The 17,051-nt window shown below is 41.1% G+C and overlaps 1 protein-coding gene across 1 annotated transcript in view; it reads left to right on the forward strand.

Moving 5' to 3' along the window:
* TNPO3 (transportin 3) overlaps positions 1-17,051 on the forward strand; it is a 2,808,908-nt gene that overhangs the window by 1,083,524 nt on the left and 1,708,333 nt on the right. Inside the window, exon 9 of the mRNA XM_044088630.1 lies at positions 7,927-8,018. Coding sequence (XP_043944565.1) covers positions 7,927-8,018 — 92 coding nt within the window. The remainder of the gene's footprint in view (positions 1-7,926; positions 8,019-17,051) is intronic.

The raw sequence follows: 17,051 nt of genomic DNA on the forward strand, positions 1-17,051 counted from the left end.
TTTGAAAACCAATCCTTTCATGCCTAAAGTGGTGTCCAAGTTTACTTTAAGCCATACTGTTCCCCCTGTTTTATTTCCTGAACCTTAAAAGAGGGAGAAAGAATTTACCATACCTTGAATGTCCACAGATAGCTCTTAGGGCTATTTTGACGGAACAAAATCTTTCAGAACACTTGTTCATATCTTGCGGAAACTAAGGACCTGGTAACCTGTATCAAAATAGACTGTTTCCAGATGGTTGTCTCAGACTATTCCTTTTGTTGTTCTCACCCCAACAGAACTATTCCACTTAGGGTGAAGGCTCACTCTACCAGGCCTTGGCTTCGCCTGTGTCCCTTTTTGGAAACGGGTGAACTCTAGAAGCAGCAACTTGGTCATTTGTACATACTTTTACAAAGCGCTACAAGACTGATTCCTTCTCAAGGTCTAAATCAGGCTTTAATAGGACCATTCTTCAGGGGCTCATGGACCCTTCTCCTTCCAGTTCCCAAATGTTGTAAACTTATAGGGTAATTTACCCATATAGCTAAGGCAGTGTAAAGCAGCAGTGATCATCATGATGAACAAACTACAGCCGTTTAAGTAAACTGAACCATAACCGTGGATGTTCAGGTGATCACTCTTGCAGTAGCTGTTCCTCCCTTCATCCCCTTTTGTTTTTTTTTGTTTATGCCCGTATGTGTACATATGTATATATTTTTATTCCTAGCTATATACTCTGAGGTCTCAACCTCCCTCAATCTCTTGACTTGAAAGCTGTGAAGGGCTTGGCAGTCAAACTTGTATTTTAGCAGCTCATCTTGAGCTGCCTAATGTTTTGATCTCATGGAAGATACCCTGAAGCTTTGGAAGCACCCTAGCTGTTATGTGACAGCATTATAACCTACATAGCTTAGACTACTACAACAGTGACCATTCGAACATCTACTTATTTACTTACATAAGTGTTCTATTTCCTTCCTCAAATCACTGTTTCAGTATTCCAGTACTTATGGTTATCTCGTAAAGTCTATCCAGGGTACCAAAGGCCAAAATATGTTCTGTATAATCAGCTTGTGGGAATGAGAGTACATAAGCAGGCATATGAATGTATGATCTTTACACTGTCTTACTTGCAGTACGAATGCAGATCTTGCACCAGTCTGTTTGCGTGGTCTTTGGTGTTATTTCTGCGTTTTGCTTATTCTGAAAAGTGCCCTGTTGTACCATTGGAAATGGCCAAGAATATATATTCCTGTCTAAAAGTGATATTCTTACTTTGGATGGATGTATATTTCTGACTCAAAGTAGTATTTTTATTTTTTGTGGCACAAAATGTTTTTTCCTTTTTTTTTTAAATCAAAATGTAGCTGCTGCTTTGCCATTAAGTGTAGGGATGTTAACTAAGGATGCTTTGTAGATAACCTTGCTAGTAACATTCTTCTGTCTCCCCCCCCACCCCTTTTTGCTGCTAATGTTCAAGCTTCCTCTCAAGTGAACTTTCTTGGTGGGTGCGGGTGTGAGTGGGGGGCTCCAGGCAGCTATGAAAATACTTTTTTTCCTCTCACTGATATCTTTGCAGTGAAAGCTATTTTTTTATTGCCTGTTCCTGCCCTTGGTGATAGTATGAGCACGCACATCATAGCAAGAGCCACCTACCTATTCCCCCTTGTCTGCACAAGTTAGCTCCTTCCCCACATGAGCCAGTAGAGGTACCAATTTCTGAAGTAGGTGGCTGTGTCCAGTTCTTCCCAGCTCCATCTCGTCACGTCATGTCTGCCCTCCCCTCTTCATTGGAGCCCCCATCGTTAGAGCAGTGGGCGTAAACTGGACAGGCACCACTGTTCTTTCCTCATTATGCGCTTGACCCATCTTCCTTGCTTGCACTGTTGAGTGCCTCAGCTTCTAGATGAAATCTGGTTGCCTGGATTATAGTCGGGGCTTTTTATCCCTCCACACCACTGGCACTTGTCTTGCCAGTAACATTCCTTATAAGATTCTCGACAGCATGTCATTTTCTTTTGGAGATACATCATTTTATATACAAAGAACAAAAATAGAAACAGTTATTAGTTTAGAAATAACTTGTTGAAAGGTGTTTAGTGGTAGAGGTGCTACCAGTGTGTAAACATAGTTGTCTTGGTTGAGATTTCTTAGCCTATTTCCTATTGGCATTGTGAGGATCCTAATTGTGAAAGTAGCCATTTTAAAACAGTTGCTTCTTGCAACTTTACTTCTATGTAAACTGCCTCTTTTGTTAATGCACCTGGGGAGGGGTAAAAACAGTTGCTGAAAAATGCATCCTTTCATCATTGCAGGCATTTGTGGCCATTCACAGGTACAGCTTTCACAGTTTAAATTGGTTCCATTTTTATCCATTGTGTTATCACATGCTTAGTGTTAAATTTGCTTTACAGTAATGATGCTCATTGGCTGACAACTCTGTGAGTGTAATGTACTGATAAATATGAAAAGCTGTGCTGTTGAATGCTTTTTGTCGTTTTGAAAACTTCATAAAATGAGTACGTCTGTTTTATGTAGAAGTCAGGCTGTGTTCATCATATGGCTTGATATATCCGCATCTGCCAGTTTGTATTCACATGCACATACAGAAATATAAAAATAGATGTTGTATGTGTGTATATCTGTCTTAACTGCAGATGAGAATCATTTCATTGAAAACACAACTTCTCTAAACTCACTTTAAAACAAACAAAAAAATTGTAGGATGACAAGCCCCCCATGCACCTGTCATACACTAACTTATATGTGACAACTCCATAATCACAGTACATTTGAAGAAAGAGAAGAAAAACTTGAGGTGCATCACCAGTTTGCATAATCCAGCAAACTGCAGTATTACTTGAAATTTTTTAAGACAACTCATACCAGTGATCAAAAAGTCCTAAACTTTCCGTATTATGAAAGTTATGATGGCAAAATATATTAAAACAATATTAGATAACTTTGTTCAACAACTTGATTAGATTAAGTGGCAGATATGTTGTATTTTACCCATATAGGTGTGTTTGTGAAGGATCATAGGAGATTACTAGACTAATGGCTGTGGGGCCCTTACAAGCCTAGCCAAGAAATTATCCCCAAAAGAGAACCCACAATCAGCACCTGTCACCCCTGTCAATGAGGGACACAAAAGGAACACCTGGGAGAAATTTGTGGTTGCCCATCCACTCATCAAGGTTGCGCTTGAAGAGGGTCAGCTACGTACTTTGTTTATTCCAGAGACAGGGTAGCTTTTGGGAGACAAACCTGTCTCTCCAGCAGGTTTTGTTAATGTCATATTGGATTTAAGCCTTTCGATCAGGTGCTATGTGAGGAGTTAGACTTACGGTTATGGAGCATCTCTAGTGGAGCAAGCTCTGAGATTGCCTTGTAGGCGAGACACGGATCACCTCTGAGCAGTCTGTATGATACGGAGTTAGTGATAGTGATTTGAGCCTGTTCACATAGGACAGGTGTTGGAGGTCATGGATTCTCTTTGTGAGGTATTTCTGTGTCCTTTCCAGTTGGCGCAGGTGTTTGGAGAGGTACATACCAATGGGGCATTGTACTCAATTGTTGGCCTAACGAGGGAGGAGTACAGAGAGGTAATAACCTCATTTTTTCTGGATGCAATCCATTTACTTATGAGATGAACCAAGTAAAAGGCTTTTCTGACCACTGTCACTACATGATGGTCAAATGTGAGATTGTTGTCAACTTGTGTACCCAGGTCTGTCACCACAGGTTGTGTGCTTAAGAGGTTGCCACTAATGTGGTAATAAGTAGGGCCCGTGTTTTTGCATTTTTTTGCATTCAACTTTAGGCCATGACTTTGGCATCAGTCATTTGTTCCTGTGAGAGCCTCTTGAACTATATTAACATCATTTGGAGAGTCAGTGACAGCACCCAACTTACAGTCATCCTCAAACTTAGCAAGCCACAGGCCTTTTGTCTTTGCCTGGACCTCTGAGAAGTAGATGCCAAACAATAGTGGTCCCAGGACACATCCCTGGGGGACACCACTAGTGACAGGTCTGCTGTCAGAGAGAGTGACACCTATTTTGACCTTGTGGGTCCTGTCAGTGAGCCAGTTGGCCACCCACCTGATGAGACTGGGATTTATGCCAAGTTCTGTTAGCTTTTTGATGCTGCCCGAGTGGGGGATGTGTCAAAGGCTTTGACCAAGTCAAGGTAAGCCATATGTACTGACTTTCCCTCATCCAGTGCCTTGGTAACCGTCTCAAAAAAAGTCAGCTAGGTTCAACAAGCAAGATCCCGCCCTTGACGAATCCGAACTGAGTGGGGTCAAGTGCTTGGAGATGGCTTATGCTCTTGTATGAAGTCCATAATAATACGCTAAATGGCCTTACAGATCAGACTTGTCAAGCTAAGAGGACGATAGTTTCCAGGGTCAGTAGTGGCACCACCTTTGTGCAAAGAGATGACAATGGCAGTTCTCCACTCTGCTGAAATGAAGCCTGTACTTAGGCTATGGTTGAATAGGGCGCTCAATAGCGAGGCTAGTTCTTCTTGGAGTTGTTGCTGAATACAGCCTAGAATACTATCCGGTCCCATGGAAGCTGTGTTCTTTGCCTTGGATAGGGCCTTTAACACTTGATCTACAGAGACGTGATGTGTGGAGCAACTATCAGGGATGTCAAATGGGCTTGGGGGGGCAGGGGGGGGTGAGGTTTGCCCTGAACCTGTCTGCTAGCAGGTTGGCTAAGTCAACAGGATCAGTGTAAGTGGTACCATTAAGAACTAATTCGGAACAAACCTGGGATTTGCCATGGAAGTTTCTGACGTAACTTAAAAAGACTTTGTGGTTAGTTTTTGTTTCAGAGGCTAGTTTTGATTCATAATTGCCTTTGGAGGGTTTTACTCGTGATCTAATTTGCTTGTTGAGGCTAAGGAGGGAGTTTTTCCAGTTAGGAATTTGTGCCTTTTTACCCTTGGATAACAGTTTCTTCCTTTTCTTGTAGAGCCTGTTGGTAGAGAATGTTTGTGTTTCCTTGAGGAACAGGTTTTAGTTCTGTTGGGTATGGCTGAGTCCATGCAGTTGTACAAGTGCTTGTATACTGCACTGGCATACTGTTCAGCATATTTGTCTGCATCCTCTGAAGGGGAGCAGTGATGTGAAGCTACTGATACCTTCCCTTAGAAGGCTGTAGTCAGTTTTTGAGAATTTTTTTTTGCCTGGTTACAGCTGGGGGAGGATAGACACTTCAAATGAGACAGACCGATGGTCTGATCTCACCAGGGAAGAACTTACTCTGAGGGGGGTGCAGTGGTCCCCCATGTTTATGAGAACCAAGTAGAGAATGCTATCTCCTCTTGGGGGTGAGAGAAGCCGGTCTAGTGTGTTAGAATTGATGAAGTCAAGGAATCTGATGAGTGCATTAGAGCAGGAATAGTTCACTCAGTTTATGGTGCGGTAGTTGAAGTCACCAAGGATCAGGGTGTTAGGGGGTACCTTGATGGACTCAGGTAAGTCCAGGTAGGAGGAGTGGGTGTGGGTGGTCTATAGCTGGCTCTAACTTGGATGGGTGTCTTGCCAGTTGTCAGTTGCATCTAGAGAAGTTCTAGTGCATCATGCTGGCAAACCAGTCTGGAGGTGTGCATGTCTTTATTGAAAATAGAAACTCCATCACCCTTAGTCTTCCCGACCTCATTTTGGGGTCAGAATGTGTAGAATGAGGTATAGCCTGGTAAGGCAGGGGTGCTCTCTGCAGCTTTCAACCAAGTTTATGTGACTGCACAGATGTCAGCATCTTCCAGTGCTAGGAGAGCCTCCAGTGAGTGCATTTTCAGGTTAAGGCTTCTAGCGTTAAGCAGCTTGACCTTCAATTTGTTTTTTGACAGATCTTTTATGTTGGAAGATTTGTCTGTGGGGCATTGCCTAAAAAAGGCACAATGGGAGAGACAAGAGCCTTGGCCAGAATCCTGAATCCCAGGGGTGACAAGTAGAGGCCGTCTCTGGCAAAGCATTGAGGCCTGTCAGCCATGTAATCCCAGGCAGACAGATGCTGGATCCTCTTGGAATGACACCAGAAACTAAGCCAATTGTTGAAGTAAATTATTTTTTGTTGGTATTGTGGTATCAGTCTTGGTTGAAGGTAGGATGCTGCTTAGGGCTAGGGTCATACTTTCCTGGGACACGTACTCTGACAGCTCAATCATGTGTCTCTTCATATAGTCCAGAGATGTATGTCTCAAGTCATTCACATCAACATGAGCAAGACAGTCATACTTCTAAATGTTGTGAAGAGACCTAAGTGCGTGCTTGATGTGGCAGATTCTGGCACCTGACAGACAACTGACCGTGATCTTTTCCTTGTCGAGCCTGGTGAGGGGGACATCAGTGTGTCTCACATTTGAGTCGCCAGTGACTAGTATGTTTGGTTTAATGTTGTGTCTTATTGGCTGTATGAGTTTATTATGTCTTATGGGCTGTGTTTGTGAGACACTGGTGTGTTGTCTGCTGTCTGTGATGCGTTTGGTATTGTATGTGCAATGTCTGTGAGTGTGTTTTGGAGGTCTCTGCTGTTCAGATAAGTTTTTATTGAGGATCTTTGTATGTGTGGGTGTGTGCTGTTCTTGACTATGTGATGTGGGTGGTGTGTTTGTGCTGGCAATCTCCTCTTTGTCGGGTACTGACTGAGGCGCGAGAGAACATGGATTCCATTTTACTAAAATAGATGCATTTCTTGCATATATATATATATATATATATATATATATATATATATAATATGTATTTTATATATATATATATATATATATATATTTATTTATTTACATGCACGCGCACACATACATACACACACTGCATGGGTAGAAACACTGTGTCACACTAATATGTGCAGTCATGTTCTAGGTAAAATCAGTAGTGGAGAATCCCCCAACCCTTTGTTATGAATGACTGTGTATAATAAATGTTTGTTCAATTGATTGTTGCTGGAATGCAGTGAACACTTCTGCTAGATGACAAGTATAACTTTTCTCGCTCTGCTTTTATACTTTTAATGTGACTTAAGGTTAACTTCTTTGTTATGAATGATCTGTTTTATTTTGCATATAAATGTTAGCTGACTTATTACTCTAAGTTTTGTCACTATATTGGTTTATGTACCTCTGTTCTTTGTAGCTTTTCTCCCCGGGTCTCCACTGAAAATGGATATGTATCCAGTTGGACCAACCCGGTCAACAAATGTAAAATAAATAAATAAAATAAATAAAATGTTTTCCTTATGATGCTTTTGTGATGGGGAGAGGCTTCTCTGCTTCTTCTCTGTTTTGACAGAGCATGCTGATGCAAGTTATTCAGCAGAGCAAGAATAATAAAGGCTAATGCGGAAGATGAGAAATCATGAAGAAATATATACATTATTACCCTTGGTGATCTGTGATCCATTTTCTGTTTTGATGACTATTCCAAAGATTATTAGCAGCTGTTCACTTGTGTCCCCTACTTCTAAGGTGCCTTTTCAGGCCTGCTGCTTAACGGACAGTAAACCAAACTTCATCAAAAGGTAATTTTTTGGTGATTGGTTTACCAGCATTTGTGTTGTTTCTGCCTCCCTTTTTTCAGAGATATTATGTTGAGTTTCTTGTTGCTGACTGCCCATAAGGGAATTTAACTTCACTGTTTATATGGTAAAGATGAAGTGTAAAACTCTTGAAGAGTTAATAGACAAGTTTTTTGAGATTGTGGTGAATCGATGTAATTTAAATGTTTATGTTCCTTCCTTTTGTATTGAGGAAGGGCATATCCCATCCCTTTCTAGGAGAAATACTGACTTTATCAGCTGAAAGATTAAAATTTAGAGGAACACATTTTGTTGTACAAGTAATTTAATCTGTTATTTTGCTTAACAATATTTCAAATAGATGTTAGTAAATTTACTTAGAGTTAGTACTTTTTCCTTTGTTTCTTTTCTCCAGCTTTATGCCACTTTAAAAGAGGGGAATCCACCATGGGAGGTAACAGAAGCTGTTCTTTTTATCATGGCGGCTATAGCAAAAAGTGTAGATACGTAAGTATCTATTTTTTTTTAGGAAGGAGAATTTTTTTAAATATGTCTGCTTTTATGCCAAATGAACTGCATCAATTTTCTCAAGCGTTGAGGTGTATCTGTTTAACGAGTTATTATGTCACAGTGAGCTTACTTTGTGACCATTCGGGGTCTTCTGATGCCAGGTAATTTTTAGTCTTCATATTAGAAGTTTGGTCAGGTACATCTGGTACTAGTAATGCTGGAGAGATTAATCATTGCTCTTATGAATCACTAGCACTGGCACTTTTGACGTGGTTGTTGGCCACTGGTGAATGTTCACCCATCTCCCACGGCCCTGCAGATGTCTTGGAGCATGCTGGGTCCTCCCTAATGTAAGGATGCGTGGCTATTCCTTTGTAAAACGGGCAGTGCAGCAAACATCTGTATTGCTTCTATGAGACATGGTAATACTGTACCTTGGTGAGAAAGTTCACAGTTGCTTAGTCCGGTCTCTACACCAAAGCTCCAACTTGCAATTTTTTTTTAAAAAATGTGTTCAGATGAGAAATATCTCTTGGTTATTAATTATGCTTTTGTTCTTTTGCTGTTGAAGAATTTCTTTAGGTTCTTTTTTTTCTCTCCCTGCCTGGTGACTATCAAGCATCACCTTACAGAGCTTGGACCCATTCATTCCCTTAGTATAATTGATCCCCACAACCATTAGAGTGAGAGCCACTTAGAGCAGCTTTTATGGTTGCTTGTGTCATTTGGAAGCATTTCAACTATGAGGATATTTGTGATGGCCCCAATCCCTACATCTGGTCAAAGGGATGAGAAAGCCACATCACCACAGATGTGCAGAGCCCCATTTCTGTGCACTCACACTGAAGGCTACCACCTGTTAGTGGCTTGTTGAACTGTCCCCACCCCCCATGCTAATTTACATTGGTGCTTCTCCTTTAAGGCTACTTGGCAGTATGTACCCAGCTTCAACCACCAACAGTCTCCAGGATGGACATATGCATCCTCCCCTCCCAGTTCCACCAAACACCCAAGTTTCTAATTCACCTGTGGCTGCCTGGACCATAATAGACTTTCTCTGTACACTGTGGGAGCTGACTTTTCCCCAGGTAAACATTTTATCTTTTCCATGACAAGCCTCATACAAACCAGCACAGCATATGCAGCTGTGGGTACCAGACACCATATAAAGATTTACTTTCTAGGTGACTTTTGCTTAAGAGTCCTACAGTGTGATTGGCATATTTCTGTATATATCACGTGGAGTACCCAACAAAACGGAGAAACGTCTTCAAGACTGGTTAGCTCAGAAGAAATGGGAGACTATTATGTAGGCCTCTGATTTGGAGCTGTCATCCACTTCATGGGAAGTGCCCTTATCTCTTATGAAAGCTTAAAGCAAGAATTGCCACAAAAAGCTTAAATAGGGGACCTTTAAGAAAGATATTGTTCAACAGCGAAAGACCACTTCTGTGGTGTGAGAAGTCTGAGCATGCAACACTCTGCAAACTAGTTTCCCAGCACCTGTGTTTGGTTCTTTTTTATCTGCCGATTTGGATGTATGTTGGATGCAGATGCAACAAATCTGCTAATTCCAGCATCCAGATAGACATTTTCGCTGTGCATGGGCACATACTGTGCACTATAGTCACACTAAGGACAGTGGATTGCAGTCACTCAGTATTTGCTCTTATGGTGATACCACTTGTCTCAGTTTTTCTGAAAGCTCAGGTGTGTCCAGTGTATGCTCACTGAGTCTTAAAAATTTTCAGGCCCAGACTGCTTCTTTACCTTTCTTAAGCCTTACAGTGCAAGACTTTAATAAACTTGCAGAAGAGATGTTTGCCACGTGGTAAAGCTCTCAACAGATTTTTGCTCAGCTCATAAAAAGTATTGGGGGGGGGGTCCTTTCCGCTCATTGGATCTGATTATTTAAAAGGGAAGGACGAGGAAGACCGGGAGCTAGTGTACACCTCCATTTGTTTTCTCCTGTTGGATATTAGGATGGTGAAGAAACTGCTTCCACTTCAGAAGAGGTCTTCTTTGGAAAAACCATCAGTCTTATTTGTTTGAGGCTTTTGGAAGTGCTTTCATGACCAGATTTTTGGAGTTGAACTTGCAGCCTCCCTCTTTCAAGAAATCTGGCTGATTTTGTAGAATTTGGCAAACCTCAGCAATGTTTATACAAGAACCTAACTGCTAATGCTGCCATGGGGCTCCATATTAACTTCTGGCCACAGCACCCTTCCTGGTAAAAGAAAGCAGGGAAATGGAAAAGTGCTGTGAAAGATGTTTGCATTTCATTCATACTTATTTCATGATTATCACTTGTCGTAATACCAACATGAGATTTTGAAGGAGGTAGAAGAGAAGGCTGATATCGGCATGTCAGCACGTATGACACAAAAGGTGGGCAGATACATTCAGTGTAGATATGATGCTGTCTGTATATGCAGCATACAACATCTTGGACAGTTGCTAATGGGTTGGCTATTGGAAGACTGTTCATGGTTGAGATTTCAACTTCTAGAGTGTGATGAAGAGCAACTACTTCAGGTGCTCATGAACAAAAAACAGAAAAGATTATGGAAACCGACAACTGTTACACTCACCTGTTGGGTGATATAGTAGGAATTATTCATGAAAAATATTTTGCAGACTACAGACCAGAGGTCAGCAGGTCTGGAAGTAGAGAGGATTTCCAAGGAAAACTGGCAAGGTAAGAAAAAGGTTATGTGTGGGAGGCCTTTATGGCAAAAACATCCGTAGTATCCACTGAACAGTCAGAACTTAGCAGGGCGTGCCATCCCCTGTCCCCCTGCCCCCACCTCAGCTAACCACATTCCTTCTCCTTCAAGTGTTAGAAATTATTTCTTTTGGTTAACAAGTAGAATTCACAACCATCCCACCTTTCATAGGAGAGTCTCCTCTCCTATTTCATTAAAGTGGGTTGGGCTTCTCATTCTCAATCACCTCTTGGTTAAGCAGCCAGAGAAAAGGGGGACTTCCCAGATGGCTGCACAGTGAGTAACAGCTTGTTTCTAGCTCTCCCAGTGTGAAAACAAACTAAACAGAGAAGGCCAGTAGACTTGTGTTTACGGGTAAATTTCAGTAACTGGTAAGTAAGTGCACTGCCTGGATGCCAAGAATAAAGAAATGCAGAAGACCTGGAAAAAATCAGCTACTGAAAGTGAGGAAGAAACACTGACTGGGGAAGGTTTTGCGGTTGTTCAGCAGAAAGCAGTGCAACATTCAGACATGATTTCCAGTAACCTACAGGAGGATATAAGACAGCTACATACAGACCTGGTTAAACTAAACAAAACACTGATGGAGTATATCAATACAAACAACAAAAGTTTGGAAAAATTGAAGAAGTATTAAACAGATATCTGATAAAGCTTCAAAAATCAGAGGCTGAAATGAAGAAAAGGGTGTCTGAATGTGAGACTGCTCAAGAAGAGAGGTTTCAAAAAATAGAATTGGAGGATAGAGCACGTAGGGAAAACCTGATATTTTCGGCTATACCAGAGAAGCTGGAAGGAACAGACTGCATTAATTTTATGAAAGCACAATTATCCAGGCATTCTTTAAAGTATTCAGTTGTATTTATTACTGCTTGGTAGTAACTTGATTAAAGTGTAGCTATCATTCTAAGTCTTTTGGATTAAGCACTTGGGCTTCAGACCAGTTGTTTTACATTAGGAAGGTTTGTGGCCTGCACTGTGGTGGCAGGACAGGTAGCTTACATCCTTCTAAGTTGGAAACTGCTGATTGAGGGCTCAGTGTCTGTTATTCTAAAAGTGTATTGGTTCTGGTTTAAGCACTTGGGCTTCAGGCCAGTTATTTTACATTAAGAAGGTTCGTGGTCTGCACTCTTGTGGGAGGAGAGGCTGGACTCTGCCCTTCTGAGCTGGGAATTTCTGGTTAAAGGCTTATAGTGCCTGCATATTTGAACTGTTTCTTACCGAAATTGGTACACCTTGTTTGCTATAGTATAGACTAGATCCAGGCCTGCTGAATCTAGCATTGTTTGTATGCTTGTTGTTTGTTTGCTTGTTATTTCCCTGAAACGCTAATTTCACCTACAACGCGGCTTTTCAGTGCTTCTGTGGATCCCTAGTGATATCTGCATTGCTTACTGTACTTATTTCCTTGTTTCACTTGAAAGAAAGTTACTGTTTGTCGTTTTTGCATTTAAGTTACCTGTAACACATTGCATTTAAGTTACCTGGCACTTGCTCACTAAAGCAATTATATAAGTCAGCACTAAAAAATTAAAAGCACTACACCCTCACAAACTCCCCTTGAGTACCTTGTTCCCCATTGGCCCTTTTTTCAATTATAAAGGAATTCCCAATACTATTCTAGCATGTCCAAAGGTCAATTGTCAATCTCCTCTCCGGTCCAGCTGATGAATATGGGAATCTTGAGGCAATGTTACAACTGCCTCATGTACACAGACAACCCTCTCCTCCTCCCAACAAATTCCAACACATGAGAGATGCAACCATATAGCCAAACTGGAGGCTAAGCTCTGTCAACTCAGTACTGGCGTAACCAGTCAGGAGGAGAAGGAAACCACACTCACTACAATTCCAGTCTCAAATAGACCTACCACGACAGCAAACCAAACACACAAAAACATACTCGGAGGCTCTAAATAAAAATCTGCCTAAGCAGCAGAGACCTCCAAAGCAGACACCCAAACAGTGATAGATAGATGGTATTCCTGTGGAGGGTTGGAAGCTAGGAGGGGAAAAAAACTGATAAAGATCTGGAAGGTTTTAACAGTATTTTAAGAGGAGGTGAACTACCAGCATCCTAGAAGAAAGCTGTGGTAACGGTATTACCTAAAGAGGATAAAGATTCATCGGATCTAGCTTCATATAGGGCCATTTCAGTACTGAGCCACGATTATAAAGTGTGCAATGGCTAAAAGAATGGCAAAATTGATGCCAAAATTGGTAGATATGGATCAGTGTGGTTTTGTGGAGAAGAGGCAAACATTTGACAGTATTAACGGAACACTGATGATCCAGAAGGAAGCATAATGTAAGAAAATACCAGTGTTATTGGTGGGTCTAGACGCAGAGAAAGCATTTGACAGAATAGACTTGGGACTTCATAAGCAGGCAATAGATGCATTTGCTTTCCTTGGTACAATTATAAGGTTGATTAGGAGTATATATGAGGGATAGGAGGCGAAAATTAAAGTGGGTGAGGTCTGCTGCAATAACCTCTGCTTGAGTAGAGGAACCAGGCAGGGTTGTCCACTTTCCCCTTTGTTTGCATTATATTTAGAACCATTTGCAAAAAAAGGGGGGGGGCTTAAAAATTCAAGGATATAATTGGTATGGTACTTAGGAAAAGCTGGCTCTATTTGCAGATGATATTTTATACATGACAAAACCAGAAAGTGACAGTACAGTATTGTGGAACATTTTAAGACTGTTTCCGATCTTCTCGGGATACAAAATTAATGGAGCTAAAACAAAGGCAAGAGTGGTAAATTATGTACGCACACACTAATTGGTCCAATAATATCCATATTTATGGGGACATGATAAAATGAAGTATTCAGGAGTATGGATTAAACATGACTGTGTTGTAGAAGCTAAGGATATGTGGGAAGAGACTAAACAGAAGATGATACAAAAATTTGGAAACTAAGTTTTGTGGTATGGATACTAAGAAGCAAGCAATTAAAATGTGTTGGGCCCTTTAGTCGTATACATAGGTCAGGCATATTTTTATCAATCAGAGGAGAAGCTGTGGATAGCAGTTAAAAAAGAGTTGAGGGATTTTATCTGGGAAGGGAAGACAGCAAGGGTCAAGTGGGATAAGCTGATTCTCCCAATAGAACAATGCAGATTAGGATTACCCAATTTGAGGGGGTATTTTAGAGCAGCACAGTTAAGGCTCTTGTATATAGCACAAGCAGAAAACTGTAATTCAAAGTGGAAAGGAATGATGATACAGGGGGAAACTCAAGAAATAAGGAGAGATTGGGATTTTGGATGCAGACTCTTGAGAACAGCAAAAATCATACAGAGTATTATATTCATAAAATAGGAGGGAGTATTCTAAGGAGTAAACCAGCACGAGAATGGAGAAGAGATTCTGCCGGTAGGGAATGTCGGTGGTTAGGGATACAGACAGTAGGCAAGTGGGGGCTGGAATTTATTTGAGAAAACTGCCAAAGGAACCAAGGTATTGTGAGCAGATAACTAGAAAGGGAAAGGTAATAGAATGGGAAGAGGCCAAGAATTTATTTGGACTGCAGGTTAGTTAGAGATTGCCTTCCCTATCATGGACTGATGTCAGAGTGTAGGCAAAGAGAAAGAAATGGGGGGGGGGGGTCTTAAATGAAAGACCAGGACTGGTAGAGTTTTTAATAGAATCTAGAAGAGAAGTTGCCATTAAAGTTAGTAGAGCATATGAAATATTGCTTGATGATTATAAGAATCAATCAGAGGAGCTTAGAGAGGATTGGGAAGAGAGATTAGATAAACGAGTCACAAAGGGACAATGGGGGGGGGGTATGTATATCTCCCAAATGTGCAACAGAGTCTGGAATATTTAGGATCCTTGTCTGAAAGTGTTTACAATAAGTATTTTTATACCCCAAGTAGACTCCAAAGAATTTATCCTCAGGTGAATAGCAAATGTTGGTGGTGCGATGGGCAAGAAAGAGGTGGCTGGGAACATATTTTTTGGGACTGTAATGAGCTGGCCTTAGGGATTCCCTGCGAACGGCTCTATCAGAGATGCTGGGTGAGTGGATTGATTTGACTGGAGAGATTATTTTTTTGAGCTATGATACAGAATCGGAATTGCTGCTGGGTGAGTGGATTGAATTGACTGGAGAGATTATTTTTCTGAGCTATGATACAGAATCGGAATTGCCTAGACATAGTAAAGCCTTGCTGAGTCTAATTACTGTGGCTGCCAAAAAAGCAATTCCTAGAAAATGGAAATCCAAAGTCCAGACCAACTTTATTAGAAGTAGTGAATATAGTAACAGAGAGAAAACAACTGGAATTGGGACCTTTAGAAAAGGGACTGAGTAAACTACATAGAAAAATATGGGAGTTGTTGGACATGCTCCACTTAAAGAAATCCCCATCCCTCAGAGCCACACGCTCCAGGGATCTAAACCTTGTCATCACAATGAACAAAACATGCTGGAGGGATAGGTTCCTGACCCAGAGAGTTCTCATACTTTGGACTAAACTGCTCATACATGTCAAGCAGAGCGCCTCCTTGGCCCTCTTCAAAAGGAACCTTGACGATTAGATGGGAGATAGGAAACTCACCTCGGGGATCACGTCAGTCTCCCTGCTAGACAGGGGTTCAGGGAAATTAATATTGTGGGAAGAAATATCCAGGGAATTGTTATGGAAAGGCTTGTATAGGCCCTAGGGCCGATAGTCTAGTCTAGTACCTACCTATGAACCTGTAATATATGTGTGAAGGAACAAGGTTTAAGAAGCAAGATTTGAATGAGCCATATAATGCTTAACTGACAATGACCGGGTAGATTATAAGTGATGTATAATGATTGCAACTACAGTTGTTTCAGTGGTGGCTGTGATGTATGATGTTTGCATCTAAAGTGGTGTCAATGTTTGTTTTTCATTTATATAAATGTAAGATTGCCTATGCCATACATGATGATTTAATAAAGATGTTGAAAACAAAAGGAGCCAGAGAAAATTATTCTGGGGGGAAGGAGGCAAGGGTTGTATTCCGGACTCCTCTTTCCCCCCAAAAAACAAATTGTTCATAGAGGCCCATTGTATATCTGTCGATATTGAACATTTTCTTAAATGGTACAGAGTTCGTAATGCTCACCATGCAGTCCCTCCTTCCTTTGAGTGTTCATGGTAGCTGTGGACCTCAAAGATGCCTAACTTGCCTATTCTTCATTCAAGGGTGCATAAACATGTCCTCCTGTTCAAGGTAGGTCAGCAACTTCCAGTTTACGTCATTACCGTTTGGACTCTGCTGTTTCCTGGGTGATCAAGAAAGTATAGCATCAGTTGTAGAATTCCTGTGGTTGATGAGCATCCATATTTATTTGTACTTGGATGACTTGTTTAATTCTGGCCCAGTTTGAGGCAAAAATGCAAGGAGGCCTTCTGTATGTGTTTTGTATAATATTCTAATACTATGTAGTCCTTTTTTCTGTATGTGCTTTATTACATTTTTTAATCATCTACGTATTTTCTGTTTTGTGCTGTTATTGTTTGAGTGATTGTAGAGATTTTGTCTCTGAGCCTCCCCTGAAAATTAACCTCACCTATCTGGATATCCCAGGCATCAAAACTTTAAATGATTAAGTAAAAGCGCTAACAAACAGTTTACTGTACATGGATTCTGCCACAGTCCATACTTATTCCCAGCACATTGATTTTGGTTATCACCCTATCCTGGACAGAGTTTTATCCATAGCATTCCTTTAACTGGAAAAAAGACCTTCCTAACAAAATTTTCTTACACCAATCTCAGAAGGCATCATTGACAGCAATGGAGTTATTCAGAACACTGTGGTTTATGGCGTGTGCTTGGTGGGCTTCTCTTGGGGCAGATGTGGGGTGCCTTTTCAGCCCTGAGTCTGCAATTAGAATTTTATGACAGACAAAGCTTGGAGGACATATACTGATAATCTCAGGGTGCAGACTGTTGAACAGGTAAAAATGTGAATTGCTGCAAAGGAAATGTTATCTCAAATCCTAGTGCTCAAGGCCTTCAAAACAGTTTGAAAATGAGTCCTCCTGACCATAGACAGTTCCCCAGTCGTATGATACTTGAACATGTTGGAGTACTCCTCCACATAATAACTGTGTAAGCCAGGGAGTTGGCATTAGGAGTACGAAGAGATATGTTCATCTGTAGAGATAACCATCCACTCCCAAAATTTTGTTCAAGATTTCCTTGCAGGAAAGCAGACCTTTCATTGCGTGTAGACCTGATCCAGTTGCTACCTAGTGTACTGTGCAAGGTCACAGTGGAGGGAGCCAAGATTACTCTTCGGACCCTGTTGTT

This window comes from Protopterus annectens, chromosome 11.part0, assembly GCF_019279795.1.
Source record: "Protopterus annectens isolate FY-2018-M chromosome 11.part0, PAN1.0, whole genome shotgun sequence".
In the NCBI taxonomy this organism is placed as follows: Eukaryota; Metazoa; Chordata; order Ceratodontiformes; family Protopteridae; genus Protopterus; species Protopterus annectens.